Below are 22,626 nucleotides of genomic sequence, written 5' to 3'. Positions count from 1 at the left end.
ATGAGGCTAATTCATCAGCAACCCGGGGCCCTAATGAAACATTGTTCTACACCAGCGCCGGTGGTCTGACACTCCACAGGGTATATGTACGCACGCTGAAATTGTTTTGGTAAATATGTGTTTGTATCCAGGCACTTGAGCTTTTGTGATAACACACAAGCACACGCACACACGCACACACACACGCGCGCGCGCGCACGCACGCACGCACGCACACACACACACACACACACACACACACACACACACACACACACACACACACACACACACACACACACACACACACACCTGTTTCTCCTGAAAATTGGTTGTGAAGTTAACCCAGCACATAATGGAAACCTGTTATCGGCGTGAGTCAAACTACCACTTTGTCTCGCCTTAGGTAATCTGATCTGTTCTTGTGTTTTATTTTTGTGCCTTGTCTTTGTTTCTGGTTCAAATTGACTAAAGACTAAAGTAAAAGGAAAAAAAAAAAAAAAGATCCTACAGCAACAACCGCATCCTCCTCTTAGAAACCACACACAGTTCGATATGCCCTTTCCAGCTATCTCAGTTCTCAGTTCACTATTTGCCTCCAACACATGACACATCGGTGCAGCTGACTGAAAGGACAGAATTAGTTTTTTCTCTGCAGGGGCTGCAGAGAAAACATTTGACAGAGGGTCAACCCAACGCCACTGTCCAACAAGCCACAAGCAAAGTTTCTTTCTTATCTCAAACTTCTGCACTGACTTTCGTCTAACTCTTTCTGTCCCTCAGGTAATTAAGAGGGACATTGCCTGTGTCTCTGTGTGTGTGTGTGTGTGTGTGTGTGTGTGTGTGTGTGTGTGTGTGTGTGTACTTGTATTTCTATGGCTGTCAAGTCCAATTTGGTTTATTGTGAGGACATTCTGATGTTTTGGACGGTCCTCACAATGTCAATGGGACTGCTCGATGGTTAAGACTGGGTTTTATGGTTAGTTTTGTTCATTCTTAGCCTAAGCCTGACACCAAACAGCCAATCAGCTTGGTGGATTTGGTGACACAAATATTACACTGTGCCATGTCGAGCGAGCGCCAAGACAAACTTGAGCGAGCACAGAGTGTAGAGGTTGGGAGGGAGAGAGAGAGAGACGCTGGTTTGGAGTCAGAAATTGTGTGAGTGTATATAAAACAGTGTGAGAGGGGTTATCATTGCACGTTAAAATGTATAATGGTTAACATGCAAATACCTTTATTGAGCACAAAAAATATTTGCATTCGCTCAAACAAAATGGTTTTGCTTGCATATCATTTCTCTAACATCTGAAATATATACATATTTGTATGTATGCAAGATACGCTTGCTGCATGCTTGAGTTAACTGCTGATTATGCTCTGTTTCCATATCTCTGTCAGACTGGTGAAAGCCCCTGTCTCCCGTCATTAATGGCAACTCATAGTAATTTACCTTAACTAGGTTTTGACATCTTCAGTTTGAGAAAATGTAACTTAATGTCATTTATGGTTGTTTATCATTTTTATTTGGTCTGCCATTTAATCTGATGAGCTATACTTTGTAAACTTTACGTGTGAACTTGTGCATGAACAGAAATATGACATACTGTCCACTCCATCGAGTCATGTTATAAAAGTGACAGATGCACTACAAGGTAATCTGCATTACCTGTGTAATTCCGTCACATCAGGTTGATTGTTGGATACAGCGGGGTGATAGTTGAATGGATTTCTGTGTCCCTGTGCCTGCCTTCAGAACTTAACTAGGTTATGCCTGAAATGTCCTGTGCTCTTGCGTCGTCTCTGTTTATCCTCAGCAGAGTGTGACAATAACAGTTTCCTGTTGATGAATGCCTCTGGCAATCTGTCCAGGGTCTTGCCCGATGTTAGCTGTGATTGGCTCCAGCCCCGCACGGCCCTCTTAAGACTAAGCGGTACAGATAATGGATGAACGGATACAAGTATAGATTTACCAGTATTAAAAGTCCTGCCTCTCGGGGCTTTGAAGCACTAACTTCATGTTTTCTTGCATTAATTTTAGGCGAGCCCCTGATTTCGGGGGACCATAGGAAAAATTTACTGACCAAAGCAATCAATTCCAATTATGTTCCCAAGATTGGAAATATGATGAGGCATGTAAGCGGTAGGGTTAGGGAATCTCAGGCTGTGTAGATTGTTTTATCAGGGCTGTGAGGCAATTACTCAAAGAATTCTCCTGACAGCAATATATTTTTAAACGATTGATAAAAGAAAATAAGGTAAAATAGTAGTGGCATGTCCTTAAAGGTGGTCCCTCCTGGCTTTCTGCCTGTCAGGTCATGGTCAGGGTCATCGAATCACACACATAGCTGTGTAGGAAAAGGTGAGGACTTGTTTGAGCATCGATTTTTGGCTAAAAACCAGTTGTGAGTGTCAAAAATGTAGTATGACCCATGAAATTGTATATATATTTTGTTTATGTATTCAATAAATCATACATTTTACATCATGACAATTCCCTGTGGGGTACTGCATTGTTGTATGCAACAGAATTGTGTCATTGACTGGGGGTAACAACATAAAAACAGAACGAAATGTCTTCAGCAAATCTCATGAACCCTCACCAGCTATTTGTATTAACAGTAAATGACTGTTTGTGCAGCGCTGACAAAAAATGCCCCTGGCTCTTTCTGCAAATGGCCAGAATGGGAAAGTGTCTGAATAAACTGAGAGAACTGTAGGTATAAGAGGGCATGAAGTCCAGCATATATATATATATATATATATATATGCTATCTAGATTTTTCCAACTCACAGAGATTAAAATGTCAAATGCCATTAGGATCTGATGAGGGACAAGTTAGTATGACCCAGAGCAAAGTTCTCTCTATAAAAAGAAGTGCTCATGTCCTCAGCACAGGAGGCAATTATGTGGCAAAAGAATCGCACACTGGTTAATATTAAAATGGTAAAATGTCAAATTCACACCACTGTCAAGCACAAAGTTGGCCCTTATAGTCAAAATGCTTTTTAAAAAAAATATCTATAAGATTATTTTTGCTGAATTACTGAGACAAAGATGGAACTGTATCTTTTGTTTGCACATTTTTTATAGTGGAATTTGCCTAAATATTTATATATATATTATATATATATATATATATATATATATATATTTATATATATATAGACTCTTGCTTCATCTTGTTGGAATATGAGTGTAGTATGAATCTCTGACTGAAACAACAACGATATATCCTATCTCCTCAAACTGTTTAAGTCCTGCGTCACAGCTAACACTCTGATGTGACAAAACTATACCAGCAAATTCATCAACACCCAAGGTCTTAGTTTAAAAGGAAAAAAACGTAACAGAAACATGTCAGTCAGCAAGGAGACAGCTAATCTCCAAACAACAGCTTTGATTTAAAACACACACACGCACGCACGCACGCTTGCACACACGCAGACACACACACACACACACACAGGTCACATGCCAAACAACTTTGTTTGTGACCTTGACACATAGATAGATGTTAGAGTGAAAAGGCAAACAACAAAAAGGCAGTGAAGGATGGTCACACAGAAAGTCACATTATATATTTATGGTTGCCTGAATATGTAAAAGAAGTCAGGAGAATGGCAGATGAAGTTGTATCTCAGTGAATCACTTGGCTGAAGTCCTTGGGAGAAAAGATGTGAGTGTACTGCAGAGGAGCAGAAACGAAGAGGCCATGACACTGAGAGAAAAGAAACAGAGTGAGAGAAGTGCAGGGCAGTAAAATGAGAGGGGAAAAGAAAAAGGCAAAAAGGACGTGGGCAGTAAAATGAAAAGCGAGACTTCTTAGATGTGACAATTTCAAAATAAAATGTCACATCGATTTTTCTCCACCCTGCCATAATACAACAACATCAGTGTTCTTCTACAGTGGCGTTTGGTTTGTAAACAGACAAACAGCTGATATATACGGTACAGGTCAAGGCACACATTAAAAAGAGTCACATTCAGCATATACGCCGATGATTCATGTTAGCGAGCGGTCTTTAGATCATCTTCACAGTCGCTCTCTACGACCTTTGCTCATCACCCATTGGCTGAGATGAATGTGAAAATTTGACATGCAGGGATGAAACAGAAGTGTGAAAGTCAATCGATGGAGCTTCAAAGTGCATTGCCGGCCAACTTGGTGCAGTTAACATGAAGAACATAGTCATTTATGAGAAGACTGCTGCAAAACATCAAAGAGGAAGACAGGACAGAGGGGGAAAGTACAGAATGTACGTACAGTACATGCTATATGGTGCACTTTGTTTTCCAAAAGAAAAACTCCTGAAAACTGCAGCCGTATAAAAAACTTCAGTAATGAGCAAAAGCAGACCACCAGCCTTGTTATCTTGTCTATTCCTACGTATGTTGCGAGCGATTCCCTCCCTGTGCATTTGCACAAATCCACATGAAATCCACCGCACGTCTAGTTCATTGGCAGCGGCTCACAAAAAAGAGCAGGCGTTTTAGTTTCTTTTTTCACCGCTGTCGCTACCCGTGAGGGGCTGCGTTAAACGACACGAGTCCGTCAATGCATCTCAGTGAGAATATTGAAGAAGTAAATCGGCCATGGAACTTGCTAGTTTCCCGCTCCGAAGGAAATCAGATTTGTGTCAGTAAAAGCACGGGGGCATTTATCTTGATAGCAGAAGGGAATTTGCGGCGTCTCCGTATGTGTGATATTTAAAATCAAGCATGACGGGCCCGTAACGTGGGGAATCGTACAGTCCAGTGCATGAAAGGGTTCGACTAAGGGGAATTATTATTGAACAATAAATCTCTCCCCAGGAAACATTTTTCAGTTGAGAGTTGCGGTGAGCCAGCTGCCTTTGGTTATCAAAAAACGTTTTCTCTCGCGGCACTTTGTGGCTCTGAAACGAAAGCGGGAGTTCGGCCTCCAAAGCCGCAGCTACACATCTCCTGAGAAAATACAGCTCCGGCTTTCTCGTTCTGCCGGCGCTTTGTGGCCACACCTCAGCACACAACAATTGACCGGACGGCTATGCAAAGGCTCTGGTTATGGGTGGGCAGGCCAATGGGATGTAACTGTTGGGAATTCAAATTCCAGACTTACAAACAGGTTAGCTTCATTTACTGACTTTCACTTTTTTATTGCCACACGAAGAACATGAAGTTCACAGTAGACCAAGGTCCTTGTTCTGCTTAGAACATATTTATAATGAGGAATTTAAAAAGCAAACGTGACAATGCTATAGGGGTGTGAGTGCTGTAAATTATCAGCAACATTTTCCAAATGACTGTCAGACATTTTAATTCATTAATAACAACACATCTTGATCCCCAGATTTGTTATGAAAATCTCAAAATAATAGTCCTGACATCAGGGTACATCACCCTGGTATAGCTGATCTCCCGCAACCTGATGGGCTGGCACACACACACACAGTGCACATCTCCTGTCACTGCGCACAACCCGAGTCCCAAGAACCAGGAACACGGGGGCTGACCTGACCTCTTGTCCAGGGAAGATCTGACCTGGCTGACAGCCCAGCCACCATTGGCAGAGATATACAATATTTGCGCAAGCCACTGTGAATAACTTTTCCCTCACAAACAAACACTCGGTGCCTAGTTTCTCCCCAGAGCATGGCCCGAGTGACAAAGTACCGCGTAGATTGTGTTGGACATTGTGCAGCTTCCTTTTGGGAGACCCGCGGATGCTCCTGTTGCATTTGAAGCTTGTATTCGAGGCTCACAGAATGGTAAACCTTCTTCGCCTGGACGGGGAGAGGCTGGATCTGCATGCTGACAGTCTGCCCCCCCACCCCAGCATGACGGAAACCATTCACCAAGTGTTCATGCTCGCGGTACAAAGTGGTTTATGAATATAATAGCCATTGTTTCGTGCCAAAGCAGTCAGAGGGATGCTTGTGTGTGTGTGTCTCTCTCTCTTCCTCCCCCCCTCCTTTCTGTTTTCTCCCAAGGTGCTAAATACCTGATTGGGTTCCACCTGTTGAGCTGGCCAATCAGAGGTGGGGTGCTCCACAAAAAGGGCCCATCCTCAGGATCCTGCGTCTATGGGTGCGGTCCGAACTGTCCGTCCTATCTACTATTACTTGACCGCAGTGGAAAATATCATGAGGTCAAGGAAAGGTGCAAAGGAAAACTCATAGGACCTAGGAAAAGCCGACAGCGTTGCTCAGAGAATCCGACTCGACTTTCACTTTACTGCGTTATCACACCACGACGGATGTTGTTGACGTGCGTCTGCCGTGGTGTAACTACAAATTTCCGAAGATGAACTACAAAAACCTCACCGGCTCCATCAGCATGTTTCAGTGTGTTTTACCACCGTGTGACATCAGATGTTAATGATTCATAAGTAACAGTTACTGACGTTATAACGTGCGTCTCTTCTGGGTCATATTCATACTGTTCTACCTCTTCTACTTCTACATCGGATTGAATCGTTTACGTTCGCGCATGGTGCGTCACGTTAAATATCGCTGCCACAATGACTTGTGGGGCGTCTTTCTTTTTGCATAGGAAGGTCCAGTGTACCCTATGCTAAAGGAGATAAGAAAGGAAGCAATGAAGCTCCTTTCCTTTCTAAAAATAAAACTTAAAGTTCAATTACACTTCAGTTTGGTTGTTGCGTTAGTCCCCCCCTTTTCTCTGAAAGAGGGGATGTAACAGTCATCGGTCAACATCATTTTTAGAAAATTCATTTGGATGTGTTGTTGTCGAAGACAGCTCTGCTCCTAACTAGCTTTTAACCGGCAAACTGCAGACCCCATAAGGCCATAATGAGCTCATCCCATCTCTGTCAACTGGCGGCACCCCACTAATCTCCATATTCTCCTTCAGAGGAATGTAAATCAAGTTTGTTTGATTTTCTCTTTCTGATCATGGTCTGGCCAGATCAAAGTTAAGCTCAAATTTCTTGTCAGTGCCTCTCCCAGTGGTTTGTGGGGGACATTAGTTTCTAGGCTAGCGAATATTTAGTCCTCATGGGCCACATATCCTATTCTACTCACAGAGCAAAAGCCTTATTAAAGGGGATGTCAATTCAAGACATTTGACTCACAGCCGATTACCAAGGGTAGTTAATCTCTTTAGGCTTTGTCTGTGTAGACGGTCAGGTTTGCCTGGGGCTGCAGCGAAAGGGAAGAGGTTACTATCTCCTTCAGACATTGAATTAACTTTGAAATGGAACTAATTTGAACAAGGCGCAAGTCCTCTGCACTTGTAGACTAATTTGTACTTATTTTTCAAGAGATTAGCAGAGTAAACTGGGTTTCACATGAATAGATCTGCGAAACCTCAGATAAGACAATGGATGCACCAAACAGTTCCTTTTTCCTTTGTGTGCATCTATTTGTGTCTGTGCTGTCACATTAGCGAAATAAAAACAGGAAGTTAGAAGCCATGAGGGCAATTAATGGGATAAGAAGACTGCCACAAAGGGGTCCAGAGGGTGGAGTGGCTCGTCCACTAATCGAAGGTCCGTTTCCTCCAGTCTGTATATGATAGAGAAGTGTGTGAATGTGTGCAATATGGGACTTGTAGAGCAAAGCGCTTTGAGTGGTCGTTAAGACTAGAAAAAGCAGCCATATAAATGGAATTGTTGTCCATTTACCATGAGCATGACTTCTTTAGAGCAGCTGGAAAGACTGCACACAATACAGCAGACACAGAGTGGCACAGCTACTCCATCCTACTAGCAACATAATGTGTTTCCAACAAATCTCCATCACATTTGTCCACAGGAAATGTTCTGAGACACGTCCGTGGCCTCTTAGGTTATTGTAGTCAGCTGTAAGTACACCAACACTGACATTACCATGCTCCTGATCACTGATGTCTAATAATAACACATTGTATTAGTTACAAGTTATATTTGTTGATTGCTGTGTCTGTGCGAATGGGTTTGCCTGTGTATAAAGGCACACTGCGGACGTAGAAGAGGACATGTACAGCTAAATTTCTTGGCCTGCCCCGACGACAACACAGAGGGCAGAACACTTTGATTCAAAGTGTCTCAATATGAGCATACTGTATGTCCTAAAAGCATACTGCACATTTTTGGTGGTTGTTCATCTCTGTATGTGGCCCTGCGATAGGCTGGCGACACCGTCCAGGGTGTACCCCGCCTCTCGCCTAGTGTCAGCTGGGATTGGCTCCAGCCACCCCTGCGACCCTTAAATGGATAAAGCAGTTGACGATGGATGGATGGATGGATGGACTTTTCAGTTAGTGCCTATTGAGAGGTTCTATGCATATCTAGTGTATTTAAAAGTGGTGAAATATATGCAGTATCTTTTTGGTCCGGAGGCATACTGTAGCTAATTTTCTTCAGAAGACTGCTGGCTAATCACTGTTTTGGGCCTTGGTTTCCCTGAAGAATAAGGATCAAGAAACAAAGTCATAACGCCTCAGGAGTCAACAAGAAGACCCAGACCAAACTTAAAACACAGAGACTCTATGTGGACAAAAAATATATCTGGGATATTTGATATTAATATTTATTTTTTGTTTTGGCAGGCATGGCGTTTCCGCAAAAAGCAGTGGGTATAATCGCCCCAAAGGGTTCAGGATGAGCACAAAGACAAAAGAGTGGGATCGTCAATGTAGAAATAATAATAAAACATACATATGGTAAATATTTGCTCACAAAGAGTCATTCAATGGCCAGAAAATGGTCAACGTTTAAAGTCGGGCAAAATATACGAACCACCACTAAAAAGTCGTATTGATGTACATCTTACCCAACAAATTTATTAACTTCATTATTTTAATTTGACAGACTTTTGACCAGCGCGACTAATAAAAGACACTTTGACATGTGGACAGAAGAAGCTGGTCGATCAAACTACCATTAAACATCTGACCTTTTTATTGTCTCACACGCTATTTTCAAATTTCTCCCAGTGGATGATTTTCAAGCAGCAGTTTAGCCCATACCAGCACACATGCAGAGGAGTTGATGCTGAGAAATCGCTCCTGGACATAAGTGCTGCGCTGTGTTATTAGATGTTGAATTATTTGAGTGAAAAACTTTTGAAACGTTTTTTCAAAACTGCAAATAAAACCATACACAAAACACAACTTTAACATTCCAAAAACCAAAACCAAACATTACCATACCAGAAAATATCGTCTAACACCACAATAATTCTTGTACAATTTTGACTGTGAACGTTTTACTTTCTTGTGTGCGTCCCCTGTTTCACAAACAGAAAATACACCACTCACAACTCCGGGAAAATTAGTTCGAAAATACATTGGTGATCCCTGTTCTTCCGCTCCGTAGTAATAATGTCAACTGTTGGGGGTGAGAATTGTCCAATTTTTCACACTTAACTGTTTTGAGGTCACCCTCCATGTACTGACAGTGCACTACGTGTTGCCGTACTCAGTGTGAACACACTTGGCCACTCAGAGATAGCAAGTGTGAGTATATGGAAGTACGCGAACTGAGACACAGCAGCTGCAGTTGAAGTTGCGAACAGACGAGTTGAGCATAGAATGATGGAAAGAAAGGAAAATAGGCTGCGAGGCTGAAGAAGGAGAGGGGGATGCATAGAGGGGAAGAAAACAGAGGAGGTGAAATGAGAGGAGGCAGTGAAGTGGAGCCGCTTGGGGAAACAGTCAGGTTTTAGTAGTTGTAAGAGGACCCGGCAGTTTCCAGGGAAACATTCCAACTTGAGACACTAATAGGCTCTTCTGTCTGAAACTGTTGTTTTTCATTATTTAAAAAAACCACATTCATCACCCTTAAAGTGGAGGCATCTCAGGTTCCCATAGGAAGCACTTCAGAAATATTTAAGATTAAGGGACTGTTATGAACTGTTTACAAATACAATGCCACAAGCTTTCATCGCTGATGTTGTATTTTCTTACAGCGGCTTTCTTTCTTCAGGTCTTTTTGAAAAGATAAAGAGGAAACTGGCTTGTTTAAACCAAGATAAAATAACCAGCACTGTTATTTTCTATCGTTTTGTTAGCGACGTTAGTCACAGCTCCTCTGGGGCTGTGAGAGTGCGTCTGTGTCTTCGGGATTCCTGTCACCTTCTTTGTAAAGGCTGACCAACAAAAGCAGCACAACGGCAGCAATCAATGTCCACGCTGCAATTGTTCAGCCGGGCACTCAGAGGCCTTGTGACAGAGCTCACGTCTTAATACAAAATCATGGTCAGGGCAGTCTTGGAAGGCTAGTGAGACACATGCAATTACACATCTAAGTGTAAGTGAAGCACAAGCCATTGTGTTTATTCAGCACAGGCCAGTGTGGACGGCAGCACTGAAGATTGACACCAAAAGCAATGGTGAAAATTGAAGCAGCAGAGACAGAGATATCCTCCGATTTAGGCTTGTGTGGGTCAAGATTCACAAAAAACACAGGATCCTTTCACATGCCGCAAAGCAGTCCTTCAGCCGGACAAATAAATGGCCACTTTTGGGCAAACTTCCTCCAGTTTGTGATGTATTTAAAAAAAGACAAAGAACTTAAAAAAAAACAAAGCAACTTGATGAATCCTTAAGGGATGATTTGAATAATTTGAACATCAGAGATCTCCTCCAGAGCAGAGCTTAGAAAGTATACTGTACATCACAGGCTGAATAGGATGTCTCATGTTGTATACAATAGACTTAATGTATGAATTGGGTGGAGTGCCCCTTTCACAATTTGCTTTGCTGTAATTATTACAAAGAAAATCAAGAGAGACGAGGACAAGAAACTGTCTAATAAGCCTGGTTGAGTGAAAAACAGCAAATGTCCTGTGGAACACACTTCGTGGTTTAGAGGCTGTTTGGACCTGTGCACCTGCTGCAAATAGGTTCCACTTTTCCATCATCATCTTCCCCATTTCTATTACAGTCGGTATGAATCAGTGAGGAACATCTGCAAATGATCTTTTTGGGTGATCCAGCACTGATTTTGAACTACGATATAACAAAAAAGTGCAGAGCACGTTCAGTCAGGCACTCACTGATCATGTACTTCAAAAGGCTTGTACACGAGCAACCATTGGAGCTCATAATAATAAATAATAATAATATATTTAATTTTTAAAGTGCTTTTCATGAACCCAAAGCTCAGTAGTTGTACATAAGTAGGGCATGAAACACAATGTGATAGCACTGCAGATATATTCAATCACAAGAGTGTTAACTTATGAGCACAGAAAGGAGTTGGAGGTGCTGGCGGAGAGCGCAACCACTCGACAACGCGGTGCGGGAGGTCGACCACCGCAGGGATTGAAGCAACATTATGCAACTGCTCTTCAAAGTCCTTCTGATGGGATACTGACTTGTAATAATGAGAATAGGGCCTCTTTCATTACCACTCCGCACTCTTTGTAACATTGGCGAGTGAGATTTGCCCGAACTAAATGATAAGCCAGTGGCTTAAATTTATGGAACCAGCCTTTATTGGTACAGGAGAGCTGTTAGCGTGAAAGGGAGACAGAATGTGGAAGACATGCAGCAAAGGGATGGGGTCGGAATGGAACCTGCGGCCGCTGCAGGAGGACTCATGCCTTTGTACATGCTTACAAGGTTTTTTTCAAGTTGAACCCTACAGGACGTGTGTCTAATGCTTCATTTTAGAAAAGTGTCACAATGTCTCTGCACACATCGAAGCGGACTGAGCTCTAAAACTTGCCCCCCCCCAAAAATAAAAGGTATAACATATACATGTGTACATATGTAAACATTAAAATGATGTAACTCACTTGAATGAATGGGAACAGGAGGCCCACAGCAAAGTTGGACAGCCAATTCACGGTGCCGGCGATCATGAAGGCAGCAGGGTGATAGGACTGTTGAAACAGCTCCCCGGTCAGGATGAAGGGGATGCCACCTGACAAGAGAGGCAAACAGAGGGTTACACTACAACAAACCACACACACACAACTACAACATAACCCACAACTACAACACAAACCACACAGTACAGGATCAACGTCAGTTTAATTTGGGCACAGGGATCACAGGTGAGTGTAAAGTAAGGGACATATCTCCGGGGTTTTTTTAGCATTTTCCGGCCCTTTTAACCAGATATTAATGTGCATTAACGTATTTCTGACAATGTTCTCTGGTTCAACACACAATCCCCTTTTCTATCAAGTGAACACATCGTGAACTGATTTCATATTGCCACTTCAGGACCATGTGTATATACATGTGTATTTCAGAGAAGAGTTAAACAACAATTTTACCTGACAAAAAATAAATAATTTACCAGTTCTGTTTGTAAATACAGGCATTAATTATGTTACTGTATTTCAAGGCTGACATTCAGTACAGTAATCCTATCTCAATCCTTTGAGGTGGTGCCACCCTAACCCCATTATAACACATAGTGTCGTTTCTCAACATGTGGACACATTAGAGTCTTTTTTGAAAAATGCCACAAACAACAGAAAATAGACATATTTTGCCTCAGAGACATGAAAGAGCATCTACATTCCACCGCCATCAAATCAAAGCCAGTCTAATTATTTCCTTCGAACCCCCCACACAGTTCATGGTTGCGTTTCAAAGCAACAGTAATAAGTGACTTTTGTAGGGTTTGAAAGGAATGGGGAGGTACATTTTCTATTTTCAACAAATCTTTTTACATTGTTCAAAAGGTTTTGTACAAACGAATAGTTGTTCATCAGATAGAACACATAGTCTGAGTGAAAATAGTATTGATTTATCCATCCATCCATTATCCATCCCGCTTTGTCCATTAAGGACAGGTCGCCAGCGTATCCCAGGGCCAAGGGTTGATTTACTATTTTCTAATTCAGATAATCTTTTCTAAAAAGCTTAGGTGAAAGAAACACGAGTGGCCTATTAGTTGGTGGACAAACTGAAGACATTCTGTCCAAAAGGCATCATCACTGTTTTATGCTAAGGTTGACATTTGTTGTTTTTCTGTCTGTCTGGGACAAATTACACAAACAGTTCAGCTAAGAAGGAAAAAAATAAATAGCTGACACCTTCCAAATAAACAGTAGAGTTGAAAACAATGCAACCCACTCTAGTATGATGATTTCCCACGGATCAAAATGAAGTGGACTGAAGCCTACACTTTTTAAAATATATTCTGCAGTTCGTAAGCTGTGAAATATGTTTGTCTGTTGAAAGGAGGAAATTAGTAGTTTTTTTTGCACTAACACCGTCATTATGCAAGGAAAGAAGGGGAGAGGATAACAGCCAACTTTAATGACCTGAGCTGAATAAAAGAAAAAAACCCACACAGAATCAGACTGTGTTGTGTAGTTTCGTCACTTAAAGACAAAACAACGCAGGTCTGACTTTGTGCAGGAACAAATCCAGTACACAGTACTTTTCCAAAACAAACCGTGTAGACACGATTTCGCAAAAATGCCCCTGCTCCCTCGATTGTGGATGCAAGAGGAATGGCACAGTTGGAAATGTAATGAATGGTGACATTTCCTGCCATATTTCCTCAGAGTGTAAGCCTATAGGCATTCATGCATGAACCCCGGCTGCAGAGATTATGCACGAAAAAGCAGCCAGCGTGGTCGAGCCACCCTCTCTGAAGGTGAGTCGCGGGGACAGTCCGTGCTGGTCGTGATCGGTGGTGTACAGTGTGCAACTCCAGGAAACGTGGGTGACAGATCTAGACTGTAATGCAGTTGTTGCTTGTATCTGTGACTGACTGCGATGTGCATTTTGAAGTTTGAATGCACGTACGGCGTGAACAGCAATATTTTAGAAACACAAATCGTACAACAAGATAAAGTGATGGAGCGACAGAAAAAAAAAACTCCTCATTATTCACATGCAGCCACACACTTTCAACAACAACGTTATTGAAAGTTATGTCTTATCTGGACCAGGTGTTATCTGGCTTCTTGGGAATTAGCCGTGGCCTGACAGAATATTTGTTAAAGTGTATGAAAAAGTGTTCAGTGTGGGTCAATGCATAATGTGATAAGCAAATTTCAGGTGTGGTACACGTGTAGCCAGCTATCTCTTAGTTGTCTCCACAGTGTTCTTCATAAACTCATTTATACGCGTTACTATAGTATAAATGACTCAAGACATCAGGGCTGTAGACCCTCTTTTACCTACAGTTCTGGACCTGCATACTGTATTCTATTCTAAGTCTGAGGATGTTGTATTGTGTCCTCATTGCGGGGCTATCTTTTGTCACATAATTGCCTTTGAGAAGGCCAGTTAATGAGCTACAAACCATTTAGAGGGAAAGAATAGCTCACAGCCCTCAGCACCCTCTTCCATTTAATTGCTTGCGATAATACTGTAAGCCAACCTGTTATTTGAAGAAGATGCCTTGCTGTTAAGCAAATATGACAAGCTCATTAAAAGTGACTGTGTGTGTGTGTGTGTGCGTGCGTGTGTGCGTGCGTGTGTGCGCGCGTGCGCGTTCATGCATGCACCGCGTCCGCAAAATTGCACGCAGCAATCTTCAGAGACCAGTTCTAGCGAAAAACGTTAACATCAAATTAATGGTCACTGACACAATTTGCAGGTTTCTCCGCTTCTCCTGAGGGTACATCCTCACTGAGGAGATGAAATGTCAAAACGCTGGTACCATGACATGACAAATTCTTCCACAGTGACATGCCGGTGTAATATGAAAATGTTTAATCTCTTCCTTCCCCCCCCCCCCCCCCCCCCCCCCCCCCCCCCCCTTCTTCTGGTTACTAAAGAAAAAAATGGTGCTTTGAAACCACCATCAAATGGAGAATAGTGTAAAACCAGTCGGGTTGCCTGTACCCCCTCCTCCTGCCCCCCACAGTCTCTTTGATTGTGTTTCGGTAAAGCTGCACTCAGATGTAGTGATGATGTTCTCGTTCGACTTTGAGTTGTGCACTCAAGTTGCAAAGGGACCATCTTCACGCGTGGTGTGGTTCACAGTCGGAACAGCCACTGGGATGACTGGTGGGCCTCCAGTCGGCCTGTGTGCCCTCAAGAAATCATTGAGGTTTTTTTTTTACCAATGCTGTCATTCTTTTCACCGGCCCTTTGAGTGTGCCCGTCATTTGGGGCGCGCATGAGAGCGATCTGTAGAAGAAGAAGGAATTCTGGGAGCTCATTTCAATTGCTCTGCCAGACTGCGACTGGATCACCTCCATCGGGAAGTGATGTTCAAAAAATGACAACACTCGTTCACAGACATTGTGGAATCATCATCACAGGTGTCTCCTCTCACGTCTGTTGACCTTTTCGCGTCACTCAACAACACGTCACATGATTCGTTGCTGCGACCGTTGGTGACACCTCTTGGACCAAGCAAACACTTTTAAGGCTGACTCCTGCAGACTCAGACTCATTTGATGGACTTGAAAACACTCACTAGCCGAGCCACATGATAATGCTAATTAATGCTTAATGATAACCCATTATGTTCTGTAACGGACTGAAGTTATACACTGTTCCTCTGTCCATTCAAAAAGATAATCTGTTCTAATGAATGAACAAACTTGGGTGGTAAAAGTTTTATATAAAAAATATTGGCGTCAGTCTGGTTACCTTCTTTCCAAAGTGGTAAATAACTCTCCGCATTGTTATTTCCATGCATTCTATTTAGGCACTGCACACAAAAAAAATGCTTCCAGGGAGCACATAAGTCTTATATTTGCGGTGGGGGGGAAACCTAATGTAAGTTGTGAAGCTATTTCCAGGATACAAATGAACGGGGTGCAGGTGCCTAATTGAGTGCACGACATGTTCCATGTCAGTCCAATTTGATCTGCTTAGCCTTTCATCGCGGTTCTCGTCTCAGATGGCTTGGGTACACTAATTAGGACACGCATGATATTTGGCCAGCATATGTCCGTGGAGGGCCTCAGATGAACCAGCATGTGTTGAATGATGTGTGATGAAAGCATGCAGGTTTCCCTCCCAGCCAAAGGCCACAGCAGCTCACTGTGTATTGTACGTTTAATCCGAGAGTAAGTTACTGATAAAAAGAAAAACCTGCGTTGTCCCCCTCCCCATTACAGCAATAACACAACATCTCCCAGTGTTGTAGTTTTTGCCTAAATATGTGAATACTTGTTTCGCATCTCAAAAGACCCACTGTGTAAATGAGGTGGTGTTTCCACTATATCACCGTTTGAACGGAAGATTCATTTCCACCAATTCTAACACAAATTGGCTAATGTACAGGTCCATAATTTTACATTCCAAACTGGTCATGCACTTTCTGCATCACTGAGCAGGTGGGTAATGCATGCATAAAATCTCACAACCCAAAGAATAATTGGCGTGTGCATACAAATGGTGCTTTGCGTGTAAAAAAAACAACTTTCAGCATTGACATTACAAAAAAACTGAAAGTAATTCCTTTAGTGTGGTGTTTGTGACGAGGCTTAATGCGTTGCCTTCTGTTTCAGCTTGACCTCCTGGGACATCACATTTCCGGGTGGTTGGTCACACACTACCAGTGTTGAAACCTTGATCCGTTGTGCCTCCGGCAGAGAGCGCCAGATGATGGGACAGTGGCAAGAGGGCAACAGCATGAGACAATTTTTTCCCCCCAATCCCTATTTCTTCTGACAGGGGTTTAAGCAGATCATCTGTATCAGTGTACCAGCAATCCTACGTTATGGCTGCAACAAGGTCAGGATTAAAACCCACGCTTTTAACGCGCTATACATTTTCCATGAATGCAAAAAAAAATATGTATGAATTTTTGTTCTAACCGTGGAAAATGATTCAAAAAATTTTGAGTTTCCCTCAATCTGGAGGACTTCTTATAAGCACAACCTTTGCCCTTGTAGGGACTGGTGGTTTGCTCCACCACTCATAAATGAACGATATTATCTAGCAACAGCGCAAACACACGCTATAAATAAACTCTTATTATATAATAGGATAATCATGTCACACTAGCAGAATACTACCCTCCCACACAAACACATGGAACTTTCTTGTCACACACACACACACACACACAGCAGCATGACTACAGTGACAAAACACTTGGACAGTCATTTAAAACCATGCACATGCTGAACAGTGTGTTTCCATGCAGACACAGCGAGTGAGTAAATGTTTGACATTGACCATGAGCAGCATGTTTGAGTTCACGTGAGTTTTAAATTAAATACCTCACATACTTTAACGTTGTCATGTCGCTAAGCCGTTTTCACAATTTCAACACGAATTGATTCCATTAGGAGTCATTGCTTAGACTTATTTCAATAGGATTAAATGAAATGAAGTGTAAAATGAATTAAAGAATGCCAATTTCTTTCATTCTCTTTAAATTGGGGGCTCAGACAGGAACCAACATTTCAACCAATGCACCGCACAACTATAGAACAGCTGGTGCAATGAGTTACATGTATTAAGTCATGAGTCATATAAGTCAAATAGAAGACTGATACGGATGGTGTAGCTAAAATGTTATGAGACTTTAATGGGTTTCCTTTTGTCCACCATCAGAAAAAGAAAGCACATGCGGGGGATATTACTGCGAATTGCTAATGCATTACATTATGGAGAGGGGCCAAACGAACCTGTGATCAGGAGCAACCCGGAGGCAAAAATTTAAAAGTAAAATAACAGACGCAAAGAGCAAACTACAAAAATGGTGGCAAGTATGGAGGAGCTATTGGACTATTGCAATAAACAAAAAGGATGCTTTCTAAGATTTTTTTTAAGATACATAGGATTTTATAATAAGGGCTATAGCACAAGTGTATATATTCTGTTTCTTTGGGTTTTTTTCTTCATAATGCCTAAAGAGAATATTGCCATTTTTACACAACTAAGATAATACACACGAGACGATCAGTGTAAAGTCCAAGGGCAATTGTTCCTTCTCCTTCCCTTATTAATGTGTTGATTTTTTTGTTGTTCACTTATTGACAGGACTGCAAACCATAATTTGAGTCCAAAGATTCCTAATAATACTCCGAATATAAATCCAGGGGTAGATATCTCAAAAATCAACCAACCTCCAATATATCCAAACACTAAAAAATAATCTCATACTGTGAATGGCTTCAAGAGCCCCATTCAGCGTAGTAATTTCCTTCAACTCAAGAAAGAAATGGGAGATATTTAATATGTCCTTCACACAATGTTAAAGTAGAACATTAAAAGCTGAAGAAATGCTCGGGTATATCACTCATCAAAAAGAGGAGTTGCTGCACTAACACTGCCTCACATTGCTTTTACACTGCAGACAAGGAAGGTGGATATGCAATGGCAGTGGGAAAAAAATTCATGAGGTGATGGGTATCATTTATAAATGTCTACAACGCTCCTGAAAAAGGCCCAGACTTAATGAAAAGGGTTGTTGAAATAATGGATTCAGAAAGTCGAAGGTATAACACGCACTGCAGACAATCTAAACGAAATATTGAGTCAAGCATGAATGCACAAAATGATAGAGAACGTAGCTCAGATCAGAACATACCTGCTTAAATAATGAGACAGTCAAGGAAACAGGCCTGATAGATGTGTAAACAGCTGTCTCCCCCCCCCCAAAAAAATAAATAAATAAAATAAGAGATAATACTTTTGCTTTGCAAAATTACCCAAGATAGGCTTTTTTTATATTCAAGAAACATGTATCAGGGCACCATAAATCTAACTGCACTGTGAGATCATGCTTCGATAACTATGAAATTGTACCTTGACCTTTGAAAACTAAATAACTCCCGGTTATAAATGGAAGAACTTCAAGATTAAAATTAGATCAACTGTTAAGGCGATCCATGATACAGAGGAAGTTAAACCGGTAACACTGTGTGGAGGGAGGAAATCATATTCAATTCTGTGTATGAGGAGAGAGGCAAAAAAGAGTCAAGGAAATAGAACAATCAATAAGGATATTGCTGTCAGAAGCTAGAGCGAAAGCTCTGTATTCCTTGTTTGACCTTGACCAATTTCTAACAGATTAAGTAGAAACCAGTAATATAATTTGTAAATGGTAAACAAGAAATTGCACAGCAATTTGCAAAATACTCCAAACAGCTATTTGCAGGAGGAAAAGAAAATGACACACCACATTCACCCGCTGCCGAGAAAAGAGAAGTAGAATGTGGCGCTCTCCGAGAGAAATGGACAAATGATGGAGCCAGTGTCCCTAGTTTGTGGGGACAAACTCACAGTGCTGAAGAAAAAAAAAGCAACGTCTGCAACGTGCAACTAATCTGGATGAGTTGAGAGGAGAAATGCATTTTGATAACCTTATTGCTCCTCAGTGGAGTGTCTGTGTCTGACAAGCTGCTTTCAGCTGGTCCGACCACATTCTGACAGAGACAGTGTTGTAAAGGGAAATGTTCAAGTGAGTGAGCTAATAGCTAAGAAGTTTAAATCTCATTCAGGAGGAGAATTTGTAAAAGAGGCAGGTTTCCACCGCGGAGCTGCTGCACCAGAAAAAAGTAGAATTGTTCCTAAGTGTCAAATTACTGATATGACACATTGAAAAAAACACAAAAGGACACTGCAGGAAATGTCCAGTTTTTCAACTAATATGTTAGCATGCAAACAACAGCATGTAGTTAAAATCAGCAGATTGTCTTGGAGTAGGACTCAATGAAGTGTGCCTGAGTCAAATAAATCGATAAAAGTTACTGATGTAATTATTCATGGAAAATGGAGACAGTTTGTGTACCCCCGTGGCGACGGCCAAACGTCATTAATCTGATTCCCTCTCCTGGCAGAGAGAAGAACCGACGGAGCCCTCACCAAGGATAAACAGGAGCATCTGACAATCTCCCTGCTTACCCAGGTTTTTTTTTTTCTCTACATGCTCATCTGACACAAAAAACTACAGTAAGGTAATGGATTCTGCCCAAACCCAAAAGAAATACCGCATGATCCCATGATGCACCTTTGCTCTCTCAGCTTGGAACAGATATCGTAGCTGGAAACCAGAGGAGAGAGGATGCGGAGTTGGCTGTGACAAAGCCGCAGCCTTGATTATAAACTTAACATGACAGTCCGTGGAAACAGGAGAGGTGATGATTAGTCGTACTGATTGTATCACCCGCTGATGTTCGTCCGGGGCTGTGGGATAATAAAAAACAAAAAGAGCAGCCTCGAAGATCCTGTCGGCAACAGCTATGATCAAATTTGGAATGCAGTTACCGTAGGACCAAGGTTGCCCTGGGATGGCCATGGGAAGTCAGAGGAGACTGCTCGGAGGAGCTCGTGGTCACAGAGTGATCAATGTCCTTGCTCGGTAAGGTCCTCCACAATAAAGAACTGAAGAGGGTCAGGGTTCAAATGCAGCGGGGCAGAGGTGTGGCAGCACTTCATTTCGAGAAAATGCTGGTTCAGCCTTTTGCCCCGTGTCAACCAATCAATACTCTCGATACTGAGAGAATTTGAGCAACTGAAAAACCACAAATTGTTGCTACTCCTTCCTTCATAGAGGTCAGCCAGGGTCACTTTGCAACTCTCCAGACTCATGGATGTTGACACCGGTGACAGAATGCAGCCGTGGAGATCACACACTCATTCACGTTGCTGGTTTGAAATATAGTACAAGTGACGCCTCTGTGGCTTTTCAGATGCCACACAAATTGACAAAGATAAATATTTTAAGCATCTATTGAAGGGGAATCATTTATTCAGAACTAAATAGACAAGAGGGCCGGTGATGTACTTTTAATTTGATTTTTGACAAGCACCTTTACAAAGCTGCTGACTCTTCCCATGCTAAACTGATCAACGAATGTCTCTCTGTCCACTGCTCGGTAGCTTCAGAACTTGAAATGGTGTAGTCTGTAGTTCTGTTGCCCCCCGGTCCAATGAGTCCGCAATGGTTCGGGTAAACCAGCAGCACACATGCAGCATGGCAGAGAACATGGATGGTAACCAAGAACATGCCAGGAATTGATCTTGTCCATTTGTGCACTCTTTGCAGCTTTGAAGGGCTTTCTGCCAGAGCAGCCTTCACAACTCCGGAGAGGTATAAAGAGCCAACGTACGTGTACAGTAGATATCATGGTGGACGACCGAGTCAAGCACGGGACTCTCATCCAGGAGACAGGGTTGTTAACCTTCATATTTTTTTCAGTTATCACTTCCAGTTTGGTCAAGTTGCCGAAATCCCGCATTTGTTGAAGGCAATGGAAAAATGTATCTACACCTTTGTACAACACATCAAATCACATTGCATTCTTTTGCATGCTGGTCATAATGACATCCCCTCGCCCTGTAACACGCCTGCAGCCATAGCTCAGGTTTACAGCTCTCGACTGTAATGTGTAAATGCAGATACAGTCAATAAAGAGCCCTCAGTCTGTCTTTCCCTCAGAGACCCTGCCCCAGCTGGTGCTCGAGAGTCAGGGACGAATCCTAAAAACTGGCGGCATCGCAAGTGTACTATTCCGTAGCGACTGTATTGGTCTCACAGGAGACATTGGCCTTGGAATGTACGACGGTATTTGTGGGGGAAACCAGGCAAGGAATGGCAGCAATCAGGGCTCTGCTCCTCTGGTAAACGCAGGATGCAATCAAAGCGGGGACAAATGAGAATTAAAAGGAATTCTGGGGATTTCTTTATTATGATTAATGCTTTTGTATTAAATGTTGCTGTGGCTACGTGGATTTAAAAAAGGTTCTTTGTGTTACCTTATCGCTCATAGTGTCAAAATGACAGATCATTCAAACCACACACAGTACAGCAGGACGGGGATATTAAAAATACTGGCAGATTCTTGTCTGTGCACTATTAGGAGCATATAAATAGCAAGACATTAACCAAATGAGGTGGCAAAAGATGATAAGAGCCACCAAGCACATCCACAGGCAAATAAATGCAGGTGTACAGAGACCACTTCTCTCTCGCACAAACTCACAGTCCATCAGCCTTCACTTCTTCCTTCATTCCTTCCGCTCATCTAATTAAATCCTGCTCTAATATTGTCTGCCACACATCATTAGGTTTCACCTTGGCTAGACTTCACTCGAGTTTCCTCTCATCACTTCAGTCCCCGTTGTACTTTGCTTGTGGCTCCTAAAAAGCAGCAGATGCCACTCTAGTCAGGTGTGCACATCTCGCCCCCTGGTAGCTCTCATTACCTGCAGACTCTCTCGATAGCATGTCTGGCTGTCCAATACCTGTTTGTGTCCACACTCCCAGGTGAAAGGTGATCCATCTTGTTCAGTAATCTTCTGTCTCAGACCCTGGGGGCCGTTTGGCAGCACTTTGTAACTACCTCTGCAACTGCAACTTCCTCTGTCTTTCTTCCTGCGACGGTCTTTTCGTTTTCCAGGAGAACGGAGTTGAGAACTGAGTTAATATACAACCTAATGACAAGCAGGGGCAGTGTCTACCCTACGTGTCTGTGCTGTACAGTATCTACCCCTTTCAGGCAATGCTAACTCTATACTCTAACTATAATAATTCTATTTCATCATGATGTCATTTGAATAATGAATGGTTAATCTAACTAAGCTGTAGATTGTATCTCTAATCTTATTGGTGGGAAATTCTAACATATTTCTATATGATCATAAATTATAAATATATATACATATATATGCACACTGGGGAAAATAATACCCTTATCGTGTGGCTGTGCTGGTGCTCAGGGTAATAATGATGGGTTCATGTGTTCAAAAGAGGAAATTCTACTATTTTTTTGCACTGCATGCACCATCATTCATGGCCCCATAGTCCAAACTGGCACAGATTTTTCACT

At 42.2% G+C, this 22,626-nt stretch overlaps 1 protein-coding gene and 1 long non-coding RNA gene across 14 annotated transcripts in view; both read right to left on the bottom strand.

Moving 5' to 3' along the window:
* slc2a9l2 (solute carrier family 2 member 9, like 2) overlaps window positions 1–22,626 on the bottom strand; it is a 105,096-nt gene that overhangs the window by 22,064 nt on the left and 60,406 nt on the right. For all 13 annotated transcript variants that reach the window (XR_004793375.2, XR_004793374.2, XM_035630513.2 and 10 more), the window contains exon 12: window positions 11,707–11,834. Coding sequence is in view for 11 of the 13 variants with exons in the window: in XM_035630513.2 (XP_035486406.2) it covers window positions 11,707–11,834 (128 nt within the window). In the remaining 2 variants the exon portion in view is untranslated. The remainder of the gene's footprint in view (window positions 1–11,706; window positions 11,835–22,626) is intronic.
* On the bottom strand, window positions 8,480–11,700 carry LOC124850072. Its single transcript, XR_007030918.1, has 2 exons — window positions 9,372–11,700; window positions 8,480–9,331 (listed from the first exon to the last, which is right to left on the bottom strand). It is a non-coding gene; the product is annotated as an uncharacterized LOC124850072 (long non-coding RNA).

The sequence above is a fragment of the Scophthalmus maximus genome, chromosome 6 (genome assembly GCF_022379125.1).
Source record: "Scophthalmus maximus strain ysfricsl-2021 chromosome 6, ASM2237912v1, whole genome shotgun sequence".
NCBI classification, from domain to species: domain Eukaryota; kingdom Metazoa; phylum Chordata; class Actinopteri; order Pleuronectiformes; family Scophthalmidae; genus Scophthalmus; species Scophthalmus maximus.
The sequence above is the reverse complement of the archived record's forward strand: the minus strand, read 5'-3'. Positions and strand labels throughout refer to the sequence as shown.